At 41.1% G+C, this 15,917-nt stretch overlaps 1 protein-coding gene across 1 annotated transcript in view; it reads left to right on the forward strand.

The window, feature by feature from the left end:
- GLG1 (golgi glycoprotein 1) overlaps positions 1 to 15,917 on the forward strand; it is an 82,264-nt gene that overhangs the window by 56,454 nt on the left and 9,893 nt on the right. Inside the window, exons 9-19 of the mRNA XM_059481791.1 lie at positions 4,735 to 4,856; positions 5,496 to 5,597; positions 7,478 to 7,631; positions 9,315 to 9,452; positions 10,232 to 10,318; positions 11,222 to 11,284; positions 11,955 to 12,068; positions 12,482 to 12,570; positions 13,392 to 13,509; positions 14,495 to 14,587; positions 15,125 to 15,262. Of these exons, the coding sequence (XP_059337774.1) occupies positions 4,735 to 4,856; positions 5,496 to 5,597; positions 7,478 to 7,631; positions 9,315 to 9,452; positions 10,232 to 10,318; positions 11,222 to 11,284; positions 11,955 to 12,068; positions 12,482 to 12,570; positions 13,392 to 13,509; positions 14,495 to 14,587; positions 15,125 to 15,262 (1,218 nt within the window). The remainder of the gene's footprint in view (positions 1 to 4,734; positions 4,857 to 5,495; positions 5,598 to 7,477; positions 7,632 to 9,314; positions 9,453 to 10,231; positions 10,319 to 11,221; positions 11,285 to 11,954; positions 12,069 to 12,481; positions 12,571 to 13,391; positions 13,510 to 14,494; positions 14,588 to 15,124; positions 15,263 to 15,917) is intronic.

Genomic DNA, 15,917 nt, shown 5'->3' on the forward strand with positions numbered 1-15,917 from the left:
AAATCTCTCCTGGGTGCAAGGTGTGCCTTTTATAGTTCTAAAACATTCCTTGTCCTTCCCTTTTCTCCCTCTCCTTCCCTTTCCCCCCTGTGCCCTGTCCTTGGAAATGCACAAAACCTTTCAAAGCACCTTCCCATTCAGTTTTACTTCTGCTATTTCATTCAGCTTTAGTGATGGAAATGGAACTTTAGGGGCAGGGAGGTACAGCAGACTGCTATGTGTTGATGTACTTTCAGCCACTGAAGGAAATGCCATTTTCCTCCAAACTACCTCTGTAAAATAGGATGTTTCCTTTTTCCTTCTTTTAACTCCATTTTGGCCCAAATACATCCTGCTTATCATTTCTTTAAATTGAAAACCATTTCATTTTTGTTCAAACTCATTAGTGCTTTTTTAATATGAAATTACATTTTTGTACTTATTCTTGGGTTTGGTTTTAATGACCCATGAGCCCAAAAAAGTGACATCAATGATAAAAGTGGCAAGGGAGTGTTAGTGCTGATGTTGGAATTTGAGGAGATGTGTGCCCTTGACTTCTTTTAATAAACAGAGCCACTATTCTGTACATTTTTGTTTCAAATGTAGCTTAAAACTTGAGCCTCAAATGATGCCAGTTTTTCTGTGTTATCAAAGGTAAATTGATAGCTGTTAAAATTTTGTAAGTCATAGGGTGCTTTTGTGATGAAGCTTATTTCTGCATAAATACCAGGTGTACTGGTGCAGCAGCTGTACAGTTTGAGTCATTCCTGCAGTGCATGACTTAAGCTTTGCAGCCTTTGTGTGAAAAACTGAATATTTGTTTCTGTTTAAATAGGAAATTGAAACTGCTGCTCCAGAATTTCATTATTTGCAAATGTTCCTAAGATCAGTTAATACTGGGAATAACCTTTAGATCATGACATGCATGTTCAGAACAAGTAATTAATCAAAACAGGAAGCCCCCACAAGTGATATGGGATTTCAAACTTTCAGAGAAAAATATCTTACAAATTTAGGGCAAGTTTCGAGGTTTTTTAGTTATCTTATACTTGAGCTACTGTTTTCTTTTTTTTCCAGTAAGTTGATGCAATAGCAAATAGGATTGTCCATGAGTCCCCCTTCAAGTTAAATGTGTTTTTTTCTCTGGTCAAAGGACAGGAGAAAGCAAATTAAATGTTGATTTTATACCTTCATTAAGCTTGTCTGGGTTTTTATGGGCAAGAGGAAATAGATGATTGCAAGAACAGGATAAACATTCCAATGTTCTGAGTTTCTGAAGACTGACATGGTACTACTATATAGCTGCCTACAACTTTTGAAGTACTAAAGAATTGATTGTTCTTATTTTTTGTATTTGAATGGTAAGGGTTGCTCAGCTGTCAATGGCTTTGTTGTGTTTTGACTTAATGTGTTAGAATGAGCTTTCTGCTTTTACCTTTAAAGGTAGATAAATTATCTTTGCAAGGAAGAGAATATTGTGTGAAGCTCTTACAGATACTGTGCAATTTGGGCTGGAGGCTTCAACTGCTTGTCACATGAGGTTGGCCCATATGGCAATCCCTGAAGAAGGGAAGTTAGAGCTCCATCCTTCAGAGTAAGCTGGGGCCATTTCAGTTCTTTTTGGGTACCTAGAGAGCACCTTTGGTGTGTGGTTTGCTGTGGCTCTTGATGATGGAGCAGTTGTCTGTGGTGCCCCTACCCTATATTTTCACTTGTAGAAAGAGAGGAAAACAGCATAAGTGCTCTGGGATGGTCCCAGCAGAGCTTGCTGCAGTGCTTTGGGTCCATCTCCAGATGTTGTCTTTTCCATAGAGTAAAAAACTCACATCCTTGTGCTTTTAGCAGTATCATTAGCTAATGCTAATACAGCACCTTGATTTCTTGACTAACTCAAAGCAACAGGTGTTGTCCTGAAATTCTTCCTTGTAGAAGCTCTATGTCCAGACACACCTGCCTAAAAAGTTTGCCAGAGGCAATTGGAAGGGGAAACATCTATTTTGGATCTGGTTTTACTTCCTGTCCTGTCTGTGAGGGTTTGCTCTGATTGTGCTTGTCCTATGAAAGGAAGACATTAGCCCATCTGCCAGAAGCAATATAAAGAGTCCTAAAACAACAAAGCACAACCAAAGAACCTCCATTTCAATTTCCTGCAAGAGCATTGACTAGTACCTTTTCCTGCAGGTGGATTATGAGTGATTATTTGTATTTAAAATTTTGAACAAAATGCACTGTTAGACATTCTCAAACCCCAGTATTTTAATTTGAGGAGTTCCATTTCTTGTGAGACACCTCAGCCAGAGTGATCTTGCATGTGGGAGTCTGTGCTCACACCTATCTGCTGTTGTGCAGGAAACACATCTAGACCCAAATGTCAGAGCTGTGTGGGGGCTTAGTCTCAGTTTGAGTGGCGAACTTGCCAAAATGCTAAAGCTCTGTGAATGGTAGAGGAGCAATGGCTTTCTGTAAGTTTTCAAGTTTCTAAGTTAGAAAGAGGGCCCCTGGGTGTATGCTGAGCCTCATAAAGGATCCTGCCCACAGGGAGGGTGTGTGTGCTGTGGTAAGTCATCAGATAGGAGATAGTATCACTTAATTGTGAGCATCAGCCCTTCAAAGGGCTGCAGCTGTACTGGCAGGGTCTAGCATCTCTGGTGCTGCTTGGTGGAAGCAATATTTTATATTAGACCTGTTGATAAAGTGTTTTTCAAATAGGTGACTTCTATGTTGCCCTGGTCTTACCTTTGGGGTTTTTCCAATTCAGACCTTTGAGTGTATAAAACTCCAATCCCTGCTTAAAGGGCATATATTTCTTGCTTCCAACTTCTAAGCTGTTAAATTGGTAGTTCATTGTAAATTTAGTTCCATGCCCAAGATAAAAGTTCAGAGCATTGTAAAGTTTATCCAGCTGCTTTTCAGCTGTTTATCCAGCTCTAAGGGTTTGTTGTGTGAGGGAGGAAAAATCCTATACAACCTGCACTTCTATCACTGGTGCCAAATTATTCCTCCTTCCCTGCAGTCAGGGCAGCTGGCTTGGTGCTGCACATCGTGCATGTGGTTGAGCATTAAGGTCAGGAATTCTGCAGTAGTGCCCAGAACAGGGTCGAGGGATAAGGAGGTGCTTCAGTTCTTCTGAGCTGTTGTACCTAGTGTGCTTTTGGCCTCTTCCACTTGATAGCAACAAAAATACCAATTAACTGAAACCTGAGAAAGAATCTGCCTACATAATGCTCTGTCCAGTTTATTTTATCTGTGTAAGAAAGTGTTGGGTTTGAGTTCTATTCACACATCTTGTAAATGACCTGGCTTGAAGTAATCCCAGAAGTTTACACAGAGTATTCCCCATCCATGCAGGCTGTGTGAGTTTCTGCACCAGCAAAACCATAATATTATTCTTCCTCTTGCAGTGACTCTTACAAGGTTGTAAAGAACACATCCAGTTAAGGTTTGACCTTAAGGTTCTGTTTGACCACTGTCAGAGATGTATAAAATGCTTCTTTTTTTTTTTTTTTTTTTAATGAAAATATCTCAAGAATTTTTGATAAATAGTGCTCTTCTCAGGGATGCTGCCTGCATCCCTTAGAAGCTGAGGCTGGGCATAACTAAGAGCAAGTTGCAGGAAATCCTGTGTTCCTCCCAGGCAATCTGTCGTCTCTCCTCATGACTGCAAGTTTCCCATTGGATAAATAGTGCTAGCTTGTATTTTCTCCAGTTCTCTGATGCTTTTTTCTTGCCTGTATTTTATGATGTTTTTGCCCCTGAGAGTTTCCTGGGTGGTGTTTAGGTGCGGACTTTGAAAGGTGGAGGATAAAATTGTAACTGTGCTTTTGATTTAGTTGGGCCGAGGGCCAGTGACAAAAATCACTAAGTGTCAAGATCTTAAGAGCATATAGACCATTTGGTGTTGGTGTCCAATTGCCTTCTCAGCAACCTCTCTTCCCCCCTCTCCCTCCTTCAAATTTGTCAGCTGAGAATATTTGCCTGCCAAATGATGATACCAGTCTGCCTTCCATCAGTTTTTGGAAATCTACAGCTTGATGGAAAATGAAGTAGGGCGTGGGGATCCTTGGCTGAGTTAAGGTCCAGAAGCTATCCTTGTCCCAAAACTGAGATTTACCCAAATTCTCTTCCCCTGGCCCAGCAGACACCTCCCAAATTAGTGTTCAGCTGGTATGGACTGTGTCCACATTCGATTTTGTAACATAGTGCTAAATATGATAAGTGATGTTTCCTTATTAAAAAGATAATTGTTTTTCTGCAGCTTTTGTCAGAATACTTGTTTCACAAGAAGAAAAGATAAAAAACTGGTTTAAACTTTGTAGATAGGCACACTATCTTAAGACATTGATTCAGGTTTCAGTTGTTAATAGTATTCAGGAAATTACAAAAAGTTTGTGCATTTGGTATTGTCAGCCTTATGGAATGAGGCTACCATCAAAGCTTAAGACAGATCAAAAATACAGTAAGCAAATAGAATTTGACCTGTTCTGTTCTGTAAATTGGTATGTAAGTAGTCCAAGCTCATGGCTGACCTTCAGTGTGTAACTGGTCTCATACAATGTTCCTGGGCTACTTCATAATGATAATTAGGGTCCAGCAGTGCTGGGGTTGGCGGCACAAGCTCTTAAAATAAAACACTGCAGAGCAGAGTTCATACATCATGGTGTTGTTACTGGCACAGAATTACCACACTGAGAGATTGTAAGTAGTCTCATTTATGTCTTTAACATTTGTTTTCCTGTCCACAATTCCTTTCCTCAGCTTCAAACCCTGATTCAGGAGACGGACCCCGGTGCCGATTATCGCATCGACCGCGCGCTGAATGAGGCCTGCGAGTCGGTGATCCAGACAGCCTGCAAGCACATACGGTCTGGAGACCCCATGTAGGTCCTCTCACTCAGAGCTGGGGCTTTTTTCCCTGTTGGGCATCCATGAAGGTTGTGTGGCTGATCTGTAGAGACACTAAAACCTATCCAGACTAGTTACTCCAGACCAGTCATAAAGAGCTGCACTGAGATGTTTCCATTCTTGCTGTAAAAGCAGGCCAGTGTTTTTATAGGACTGGTTGAGCACTGGTGAAGGATGTAGCTTTCACAGGCACTTAGACTTAATGCGTAGACTTGATGCGTTAATTTCTCTAACCATGTAAGTCTCAAGCAGTATCACAAAGTGACAAACCTGGAAAGGCCAGATAAGCAAACCCATACTGCAGAGACAGGTTTCTCCTTTGTCTTCAGGTCTGATAATGTATTCTCCCCTGGGCCAGATTTTTGATGGAATACTCCTTATGATTTTGTTGTAGATCAGACTTGCTGAGATAACTAAAACAATGGAACATAAGTGTATATCAGATTTGTATTTGTCGTTTTAGATGTAGTCTTTTTGAAGGAAGAGAATGATCTTCACTGAGTTTCAGCATCTTATCTCTGGTTCACTGGACGACTGATTTGGCAACACCAGCTGTTACAGGGAAGCTCAGCATTATTTTAACAGTCTGTGGCCTGACTTTTTCTTGTTTGCAGGATTCTGTCTTGCCTGATGGAGCACTTGTATACTGAGAAAATGGTAGAAGACTGTGAGCATAGGCTCCTGGAGCTCCAGTATTTTATATCTCGTGACTGGAAGTGAGTACTGTGAAACAAGATTTATCTTCACCTGTTGTTTGTAATAAGTGTTTGTATGCATTAGCAGTTCCTTGTAAAACAGTAGAGCTTGTGGTTGTTCAGAAGAGGACTTTCAAGTATGCCAGGTCAGTAGGGTGTTAATGCTTGTGTAGAACACTAAAAGCAAAAGCTGCTTAGAAAAGGTGTGATGCCACTTAAATCAGGTACTTTTTTAGAAGTGATGCAGCCTTAAAAACTCCTCAAGTCTGAGTTCTAAAATTTGTTGCATCTTTAATTAAAGAATTTTGTCTGACGCTGTTGAATACAAAGGTCACTTTCTCTGCAGGTGGCAGCCAGTTGTATCTACTCCAAGTGCTACAATATGGAACTTAAGGAAACAAAGTTTTTAAGTATAACAAAGACTCACTGTGTGAGAAGCTTCCTGCCTCCTTTTCTGGCTTTTTTCAATTTCTCTGTGTGATTACAGCCTGTGGAGCAGATGTAATACCCTTCAGAGCACTACTTTTCCATCTTTCTCATCCAGAGATGGCAGTGCTTTGTTTTAAATACATACAAAGCCCCTTGTGTCAGTGTTGGTTAGGATGAGGAGAGAATAAATTTGATAAATGTGACCAGTGAGGAAAGAGTAAGTGTTTGGCTTGTCTTCTAAAGAAGATTGAGAGGTGAGGAAATAGAGTACATTAAATGGGGTTGCTGCAAGAAATTGAATAATTGTTCTCAGTGGCCACAAAGAGTGTAAGGCAAGAAGTCCTGGGCTTTGATTACTGCAAGGAATGTTCAGATCAAACATTGTGAAAATCTTAACTCAGAGCAAGTTGTGTATTTATGGACAGCATTGCCAGTAGCTGAGAGCTGATGTGCTCTGTGAACCTTCTGCTTTTAAAGATGGGGCTTTTTGGAGCAGGGAGTTTAAGGCTTTTTGGCTGTTCATTTAGTCATCTGAGTAATTATCTCCATAGGTAGACAAGAATACTAAATTTTCCCCCCCTTCCTGTTTATCTTCATTGCTGGGTCTCCTGCCTGTACTGTTTCCAGGAGGTAATTCATTGTTTGAGTCAAACTTAAATGATTGGAAGAAGGAAGACTGATTATTTGCATTTTCCTGGGAGTAAGAATAATACTAATTCATAATGCAGGCTGGGCAGCATTTGCTTATCTTTGTTCAACCATTGTTCCCCAGAACTGGCTTATGAATCTGTTGCACTGACTTTGTGCCTCAGATGCACAGAGTAGTAGGGGTTTTGTTGATACCTTTATCATTATCTATATCATTGTGTCCACTGAAATCACTTGATTTTTTTTTTTTTCCTGTAGTGTTTTATAGATATGAAAATTCCATTTTGGAAGGCTAGCAATATCTCACTTAGCTTTCATGTAATTAGACTTCATCTTAAGAGATCTGCACATATATGCAAAGCAGGGGCACTGAGTTTGCAGTTGGCTCAAATCCAGGGCAGACAGAACCAATCCAACTCAGATTTTTATGGAAATGATGTTTCAGAATGGCAGCAGTACAAAGTGTAAGATATTACACCAGCAAAATGTGGTATGTACTTGCCTTTCTGCTGCTTCGGGGCATCAAGGAGATGATTTCTTTTCTCATGTGTCAGCATTTGGCTGGCATACTGCAGAAGAAAATGGGAGGTGCTTTGGGAAGAATTGAAAATTTTATCTGTAATTAAATATTTTGTGTTACTTAGGGAGTTGATTCCGAATTGAGTTGAGGCCACCTGTTGGTTCAGTTGGTCAGGCACTGCTGCTGCGTGGTGTCCTGGTGGTGCCTGAAAATTGAAGTGGATTTTCTGCCTCCAGAGCATTTTGGGATATGAAAAACATTCCATGTTTGAGTGAAGTACCAGCGCTGACTCCTTTGTTTGCAGGTTGGACACGGTCCTTTACCGCAAGTGTCAGGGGGACGCCTCCCGCCTCTGCCATACCCACGGCTGGAATGAGACCAGTGAGCTGATGCCTCCAGGGGCTGTGTTCTCCTGCTTGTACAGGCATGCATATCGTACAGAGGAGCAGGGAAGGAGGGTGAGTGCTGATGGACACCTTGTTGCTGGCTGATCTGTGGTAGAAAGGTTGCACACCTCTTTGGAAGTTTGACACGCAATGCTAAAACTGCCAGAACTCAGACACACTACTTTAAATCATTTACTGTAGGTGGTGGTTGCACTGCTTTGGGTGCCCAGCTCCTCCTCAAGGGTGCCCTGAAGGTCTGGGTGGTTGTTCTGGTGAGGCAGAATAGGCCCAGCAGTATGACTGACCAGTGTCACAGGCCCATGGAGCGAACTGTGTGCTGACACCAACTTAACATTTCAGTTCAAACCCAGTACAAGTCCTCCCTCATGTCTTTCCAAAGAGGAATGTGATTCCTTGCAGATAGACAGCATAGATGCAAAATTGGTTTTATGCAAAAAGGAGTTTCAAGATCAGCTTTCCTTGGCTGTTGCTACTTAAGTTTTGATTTTTGCCCAGCTTCAGATTATATTCCATATAGTTCTTCCTGTTGATATAATGCATCCTTCCAGTTCTTTGGAGCATGCTGTACTGGTAAATGTGCTTATGCTGTCTTTGAAGATGACAGTGGGGATCTGACTTGCTGCCCTGCAGTCTGGAGATCCACCATAATCACATTTGTGGTTGAGAGCTGCTCTTTTCAAGTTTGCTGCCCTCTCGTGCCTTTAGCAGGGCACTCAGATGAAAGCACCTGGGTACTCAGTTCCATTTCTTTTGGCACTGTAGTGTACACAGTCCCTAGGAGTTGATGGCTTTACACAATGGCCCAGTTTAAAAATTAATTTCCACAGCTTGATTTAGAAGGTCTTTTGTGGCAGAGGTCAAGTATTGATTGAAAGCATCTCTTTTAGGAATAATTTTTTTTTAATGTGGTTTCTTAGTCTGCTGAGTTGAGACTTTTTCATTCCATTTTATATTAATGTTGACCAGAGAAATCAATAGCCACCCTGCAAATAATCTATCAGAGAGAGAAAAGGTTTTTAAATGTGTTTTTCTTTTAGAAAGTAGGCTAAGGGAGCAGCTGTCATTTTGAAATCGAGTCTTGGAAGCAAACCCATGGGAGGTTATACCTGTATTTGTTTCCAGTGCTGTTGACAGAACGCTAGGTAGCTTCCAGGGGTTTGGATTTTTAAATGTATGCAACTTTAAGCTTCAACTGGTGCATTTTAGGTTGGATAAGCACCACAACAGTATCCCTTGGTTTCCTACAGTTTGTTTCTTCCTGTCTTGCAAGTGCTGACTCTGATATGCTGTGGTGCGGATTGCTGAACAGAAATTACAGCTGGACTGTGTTGCCTTATTCTGGGCTTCCCATTTGGTATTAAGGGCATGAGCTATTTTGACTTTCTTCTCCACAGTCAGTCTGTAGCTTTGAGTGAAGGTGTAGCAGATAGCCTGGGGACCTGATCTAACGTCTCTTTCATAAAGCAAAATAGAGGTTTAAAAATATAAAATTTAACTTAGTGGAATGAGAGGAGCATCTATCTAAACTAAAGGACAGAGCTCCAAGCTCTTTTGGAGCCCTCATTTCTTGTGGGGGCCCTGGCAGGCCTGTGCTGTGCAGTGCAGGACTTCTGTGCCTTCTGGGATTGATGATGCCATTTGTGGTCACTCTCAGAACCTCACCTGACAGCATCCTGTTTGCCCTGTGTGAATTTAGGGACCCCATATACCAAACACTCCCTGTTCTCTTTGCAGCTATCACGAGAGTGCAGAGCAGAGGTGCAGAGAATCCTCCATCAGCGAGCCATGGATGTGAAGCTGGACCCAGCCCTCCAGGACAAGTGCATGATTGACCTGGGGAAGTGGTGCAGTGAAAAAACAGAGACAGGGCAGGTACTGTACACAATATGTTACTTTGTTTGCAAAGGGTGGGAAAGATATAAAGGAGATAAAAGGATGTCTTGCTGCCTCTTGATAGTGGAAAACGTGTTAAAAATTAGTGCAGTTTGAAACACAATCTGCGCTAGACTGAGACAGGTGGTGCAGAAAAGCTTTGCATGTTCAGATGTTAGTGGAATGAGAAGGGAGAAGGGGATAGTTTGCAAAAAGGGCTTTAAAGAAGCAACCCTACCTCTGTCAACCCTCTTATTTATACTATTCTATTACAAGCTTGATATTTCCCACATAAACTTTATCCCATTTCCATTTGGCAAGTACTGACATGCTTCCTGTGTTTGTACAGAACCGAACTAACATCTGCAGCTACTTAACAAAGTTTCAGCAGATACTTTCATGTTAAACTGCTGTGCCTGGAGGGCTGTAGTGAAGGGACCATTCTGCAGCAGGTGCTGTAGACACCCTTTCTGAAGTGCCCATCATAGGCTGGGTAACTAACCTCTCTTTAGGGTTATGGAAAGGGCAGATTAAATGGGATATTCCAGAAGTGAAAGCACATCATGCAGCTTTTGAGAACAAGTGGTAAGGTAACATCCTAGACCACCATTTTCAGTAATTACTATGTATGTGTGTTCTGGGAGTGCTAGTGGAGGAGTGGGATTAAATGAGATTTAGGACTTTACAAAAAGGAGGGCAGTTTCACATGTGTAACAATGTTTTAACCCCAGAATTTCAGCTTAGGTTCTTGGATCACACTAAAATGTCTGTTTCTGTAGGAGCTGGAATGCCTTCAGGACCATCTTGATGACTTGGTGTCTGATTGCAGAGACATAGTGGGAAACCTCACTGAGCTGGAGTCTGAGGTGAGTGGACTTCAGCCTGGGGTAAAGGGAATAGATGAGCGTGTCTAGTTAAGCATGCCATTTTAATAATGATGAAGAAACCTGAGGTTAGAGGAGCTGTTGAAATGCAGCTAGGGTCTGGCATCAAAATACATCCTTTTTACCCCATACAGTGGAATTTTTCCTGGAGGTTCTTGAGGAAAAGAAATAACCAACAGTTCAGGATTTCAGGCTGTTGATGCCATATCTCCTGCTTTAAAGGTCACTTATCGTACTAAAACTAAGATTTGCACAGGAACCCAGTTAACTTTAACACAAGTCAAGATATGTGATTGGACTTGAGATTTTGGTCTTGCTTGCAAGTAGTTTTAAGTACTGTATTGCAGCTTCCCTCCCAGCCACAAAAATTTGGCAAGCAATAACCACCAGGTACATCAGTACAGGTTTCCAGTGACTTTGGCAGCTTTACTTCTTTTATGAAGCTGTATATTTGACTGTTAAGACCCAGACTGTTCCCCTTATCTCTTAAAATTTACACTAGGGAAAGTGCCCTAGAGAAAGTTCTCTTCCAGTAGTTAGAAACTTGGTTTTATCAGAACTATGCCAGATCTTCAACTCCTGCCTAGATGTAAGGTGATTTCTAATGCTCTAGCACCTAGTTTGGAGGAGAATGAATGAATTATCCAAGCCAGGAGTTTCTGTGGAGCCCAGGCTCTTCCCTTAAGCTGGAAGGCTTGTCTTGCATTTGCCATGTTGGCAAGAGTGAACCCCAGGATTTCCAGAGCTAAAGGGCAAAGCTGTCTGGATTGCATTTCTCAAAACCCTGTAAACTGGGTTGAGTTTGAGTTGTTATCACAGGTTTTTTTCCAGAGTCTTTTTCTCTCGTGCATTCACTGTGAAAATGAAAACCTGTCTTTTCTGCAGGACATTCAAATTGAAGCCTTGCTGATGAGAGCATGTGAGCCCATTATCCAGACATTCTGTCATGTGAGTAGAGTACACTGTAATGGTGTGAATATCTTTGAGGAAAAACTCAGTGGGAAAAATTAGAGAGTTTTAGTATTAGCTCTTGCTACACCTCAAAGGTAAAATCAGAGGTAATAATTTCCAAAAGTCTTTAATTAAAATATCACCCTGAAATATAAATTCTTAGTTCTGCTTAATGTTTCTGCTGCTATCAGAGCCTTAGCATCAAAGTTAGTTTGAAGATAAAAATTGCTCTGTAGTTGGCAAAAAACACTCTTTACAGTGAGTTAAATACTAGACTTTTTTCCTTCTCCTTTACATGCATGCATGTCTAACCATTGTACTCTGTTCAGCTGCTCAGCACTGCTGAAATAACTTCACTGGTGTAGGGCTGAGCAGTTAAAGAGCAGTGGAGTCACCTGATTATAATATGTCATGTAAGCACTGTCTGCAGTGTGTTCTCCTGAGTCTGAAGTGTGTCTGTTTCTGAGATGGTTCTTTCCTGAGCTGTATAAACATAGCTGTGTGCTGCAGTTGTGTGGTGCAGCTCAAGGTTGGTCAGTTAATAGGGAGCTCACCATGGAGAGTGGAACTGGAAGTTCCATATTCCCTGGTCACAGTGGGCTACAAGAGTGTAAAACCCATGACTTGCAAAAGCAGTTTATTTTTATGCCTTTCCTCTCTTCTTCAGGAGGTTGCAGATAACCAGATTGATTCTGGGGACCTGATGGAGTGTCTAATACAGAACAAACACCAGAAGGAAATGAATGAAAAATGTGCAATCGGTGTTACTCATTTCCAGCTGGTGAGCAACACTTTTTTCTGCTATCAGTGGAAGCCTGTTCTGTTCTTTCAGGGTATTGCTGGGAATTAGCTAATTATGAAATTAGCTCCTTCTTTGAAATTGATTTTTTTACTGTATTTAAAGAGCTCTTGTGAATTCAGGCAGTTGTATTTGCAGGCCTGGTCATAAATGGTCACTTCTGGAGATGAATTTTTTTCAGCCCTTCCTTTCTCCTTGGCATTTGCTAGACAGGGTCCCAACTTCTTCAGCAGTGCAACATTTCCCTTGCTTCCATATTACTAAGTTTGAACAAAAGTATGTGCTAATTGTGTGATTCAGCAAATATTCTTTTGGCCAGCACTTTGTTTTTTTGCTTTTTTTTTTTTAAACCCTGGATGACTGAAGTTGTTTTTCTCCTCATTTCTCTCTTTCAGGTTCAAATGAAAGATTTTAGGTTCTCGTACAAATTCAAAATGGCTTGCAAGGAGGATGTGCTGAAACTGTGCCCCAACATCAAAAAAAAGTATGCAGCTCCTGCCCAAACAGTATAAAGTGTAATTAAGTGACAGGGTATTTAATGATAGGGCTGAAAACTTCCTTTAAAGACTGATTGGTTTGTATGTGTTCCCTTAGTGACTGTGTTCTGGTTAAGGTAGAGGCCTGCCTCTTAAAATTACTTCTGCTTTACTCCTGGATAGAAGCCTGTCCTCTTTATTTTACTTGCTATGAAATTAGCTAATTATTACAATTAGTGGATTGCATGTCCCAGAGTGTCTTATATCCTTGCTAGATTTATTGTCTTCTAAGAGGCAGACTACTTTTGTTCTAGTTGCTGATCTGGGAAGGGAAAATATCCCACTTGTTTTATCTGGTTTATTCACTGCAGTCTAAGGGATTTTTTTTTAATGTCCTACTGCAATAGTGTAAGGCTAAATTACACACAAGGTCAGTCCTGTTTGTGGATAGCAAGACTATTTGCATTTTATGAGGTAAATGCCCTTCCCATAGTGTAAAAGGATTGCTTGCAATGCTGTGTAGGTATTCACCATCATCTATTTCTGAGATGAAGCAAAGCTTTTCTGAAGTGCTGACATGGCTTAAGAGCAGAGGGGTTGGTGGCATTTTGAATGTCTTCCTGTGTGCTGATCTAGACTCCAATTTAGGTTTTAATTGTGATACGGTTACTTTACATAGAACTGTACCCAGAAGTAAGCACAGATGCACAAGAATTTTATGCTATGTTTGGATTATTGGAGTCAGTTTCTCTGGTGTGGTAATCCAATATCAACCTTGGCTGGTCTTAGTGAAGGGTGAATGAATAAAAGGCTGTTTTCTTTTCTGCAGGGTGGATGTGGTGATCTGTCTGAGCACAACTGTGCGCAACGATACTTTGCAGGATGCCAAGGAGCACAGGGTCTCTCTGAAGTGCCGCAAGCAGCTGCGTGTGGAGGAGCTGGAGATGGTAAACATGCCTGAAACTCTTGTCCTCCCCACTCTTGTAGTGAGGACCTTCCATTAAAGCTTCCTGGTTTGTCCACATTTGGGGCAAAAAAGAGGAAGTTTGTTTGTAAGATGTATCTTATTTATTTTTTCCCCTTTTCTTACAAGGGCTCAATTGCCCTTCATGGTGAAAGTACTGATTGTCTGCTTTAATGCCTTTAAATGTCTTGTGAAGGCTAAGGCAAGCTAAATGGTCATTGGAATTTCAGCTAGAAGTGATTATGTTTAGTGTTAGACAGCAACGTGCTACACATTCTGATGTCCTTAACATCCTCTAGGAGAGAACAAAAGCTCCATTTTACAGACTGAGGAAACAAGCACAGATGAAGCAACTCGACTCCAGCTGCTTCAAGTTGCTCAATGGATAAATAGGAGTAGTGTTTGTTCTGGTAGGCAAAGCTGCCTCTCAACTTCCTGCTGCAGTGCTTGCAGTAATAAACTCTTAAGGTCTTTGTCCTGTAGATACTGTTTAAGTGTCAAAGCTTCACCTTAAGTAGGTCCATATCGGGAGAGGCAGTACTCTTGCCTTTGTATGGAGGAATTCAGATGTTGGGCATCACCAAAATCAGGAAACTTCATTCACATCCTCCAGATCACCTACTAGATGGGTGGCTGTTAATATGTCCTTTAGCTTTTTATGTGGAAAGATTTTAGTTGTCTTGGACAGTTGTGATGATGCCCTTTTAGGAGAGGCATTGGAAATAACTTGCTAGCTCTATAATTTTATTTAAACTCTTTCTTCAGTCTAAAAAGCTGAGGAATAGCTGCAGAGAATTCCCAGGTTGATTTCCTAACACCACTTCTCACACCCAGGACCCCCCTTATATTCAAATGCCTATTGTGAGGGTTGCTTACTTTCTGTGAGTAGAGGTCTTCAGTTAAGAAGTTAAAAAAGTGAAATAGTCTCAAGTTCTACTTTAAGGCTCATGTTGTAATTTTTCCTGCAGACTGAGGATATCAGACTTGAACCAGAGCTGTATGAGGCTTGTAAAAGTGACATCAAGAATTACTGCCAGAACGTGCCCTATGGCAATGCTCAGGTAATGGAATTTATTAATAATTTACAATTTAATTTGTACTTTCATTTCAGAAAACTTTTGAAGAACACTTTTGCCCATGTAAGTGCAGCTTGAGATTTTCATTTTGATATCAGTCAAATATTTTGGTAGTACTTTGGAATGTTAATTTCTTTCTTTTCCACTGGCCCACTAGCATTAGTACTGGGTGAATGCAATGCTGTGAGCCCTTCATTCTTCAGTTTATGCTGGTGTCAAGCTATTTGCAGCTGTTTACTGCAAATGTTGCTAAAGATTTCGTAGGCATAATGTCTGCAGGACGAGATTTGTGGTTCTGGAATAAGTCCAAGAGACCCTCTTCATCTCATTAAATCTTTGTGAGAAAAGAGGAGCTTAAAGCAAGTCCTGGAAATAAGCATTGGTAATGACTTTGATAAAGTCTAGGCATTGGGAACTGAACTGCCCAAATGAGATGAAGGTGGTCATTAGGGGAGCACATGGTTGTGTATGACAGAATTATATCAACAGTGTGTCCATTATGCTTGCAATATTGTGTTGTAGATTATTGAATGCCTGAAAGAAATCAAGAAGCAATTGAGTACACGGTGCCACCAGAAGGTGTTTAAACTGCAGGAGACAGAGATGATGGACCCAGAACTGGACTACACACTCATGAGGGTCTGCAAGCAGATGATCAAGGTAATGGTAGTGTGCTCATTTGAGAGGGTGACTTGGGATATAAGAGCTCTGTCTGCTTTGAGCTTCCCATAAAGGCTTGTTACAACATTGCTGTGCTTTTTTCAGAAATGTGATTGCATTTTTGCAAAGTAATCTGTTTCTTAACTCTGAATCAGGCTGAGGTTTCTTCAGGGCTCTTCTGTTTCAACTTCCTGATCAAAGTCTGTGCACTAATAAATTTGTCTTCCCAACTGCCAGCAGAACTGGTGAGGGAAACTGTGCTGAGGCTCCTAATTCAGTTTTCATCCAGTCAGTTTGGATTTGGATTGGCTTTTAGCGAGGGTGAAGAAGTTATGATTACAGGGAAGAGTAAAATCTTCAGTTCATTCCTGACCTGGTGCACACAGACTTCTATCAAACTGATAGGGCAGGCAAAATCATGTATAACTTCAAATTAGAAATGGAAGCTGGAAGTGGTACCATGTAGAAAGCAGCAGTGAATGTTCATATAAGACATTCTTTCACAGTAGCCAGAATTCCAGGCCCTGGAACACTTGTGGTCTGTATGCAGTGACTCCATATTTTGTCTGATGAAGAACATCCTCAGAGTTATTTGCTCTCCAGTTCAGACACATGTTTTTAAAAAGAGACCTGGGATCTCATCAAAATAGTGAGG

This window comes from Ammospiza nelsoni, chromosome 13 (genome assembly GCF_027579445.1).
Source record: "Ammospiza nelsoni isolate bAmmNel1 chromosome 13, bAmmNel1.pri, whole genome shotgun sequence".
NCBI lineage: Eukaryota > Metazoa > Chordata > Aves > Passeriformes > Passerellidae > Ammospiza > Ammospiza nelsoni.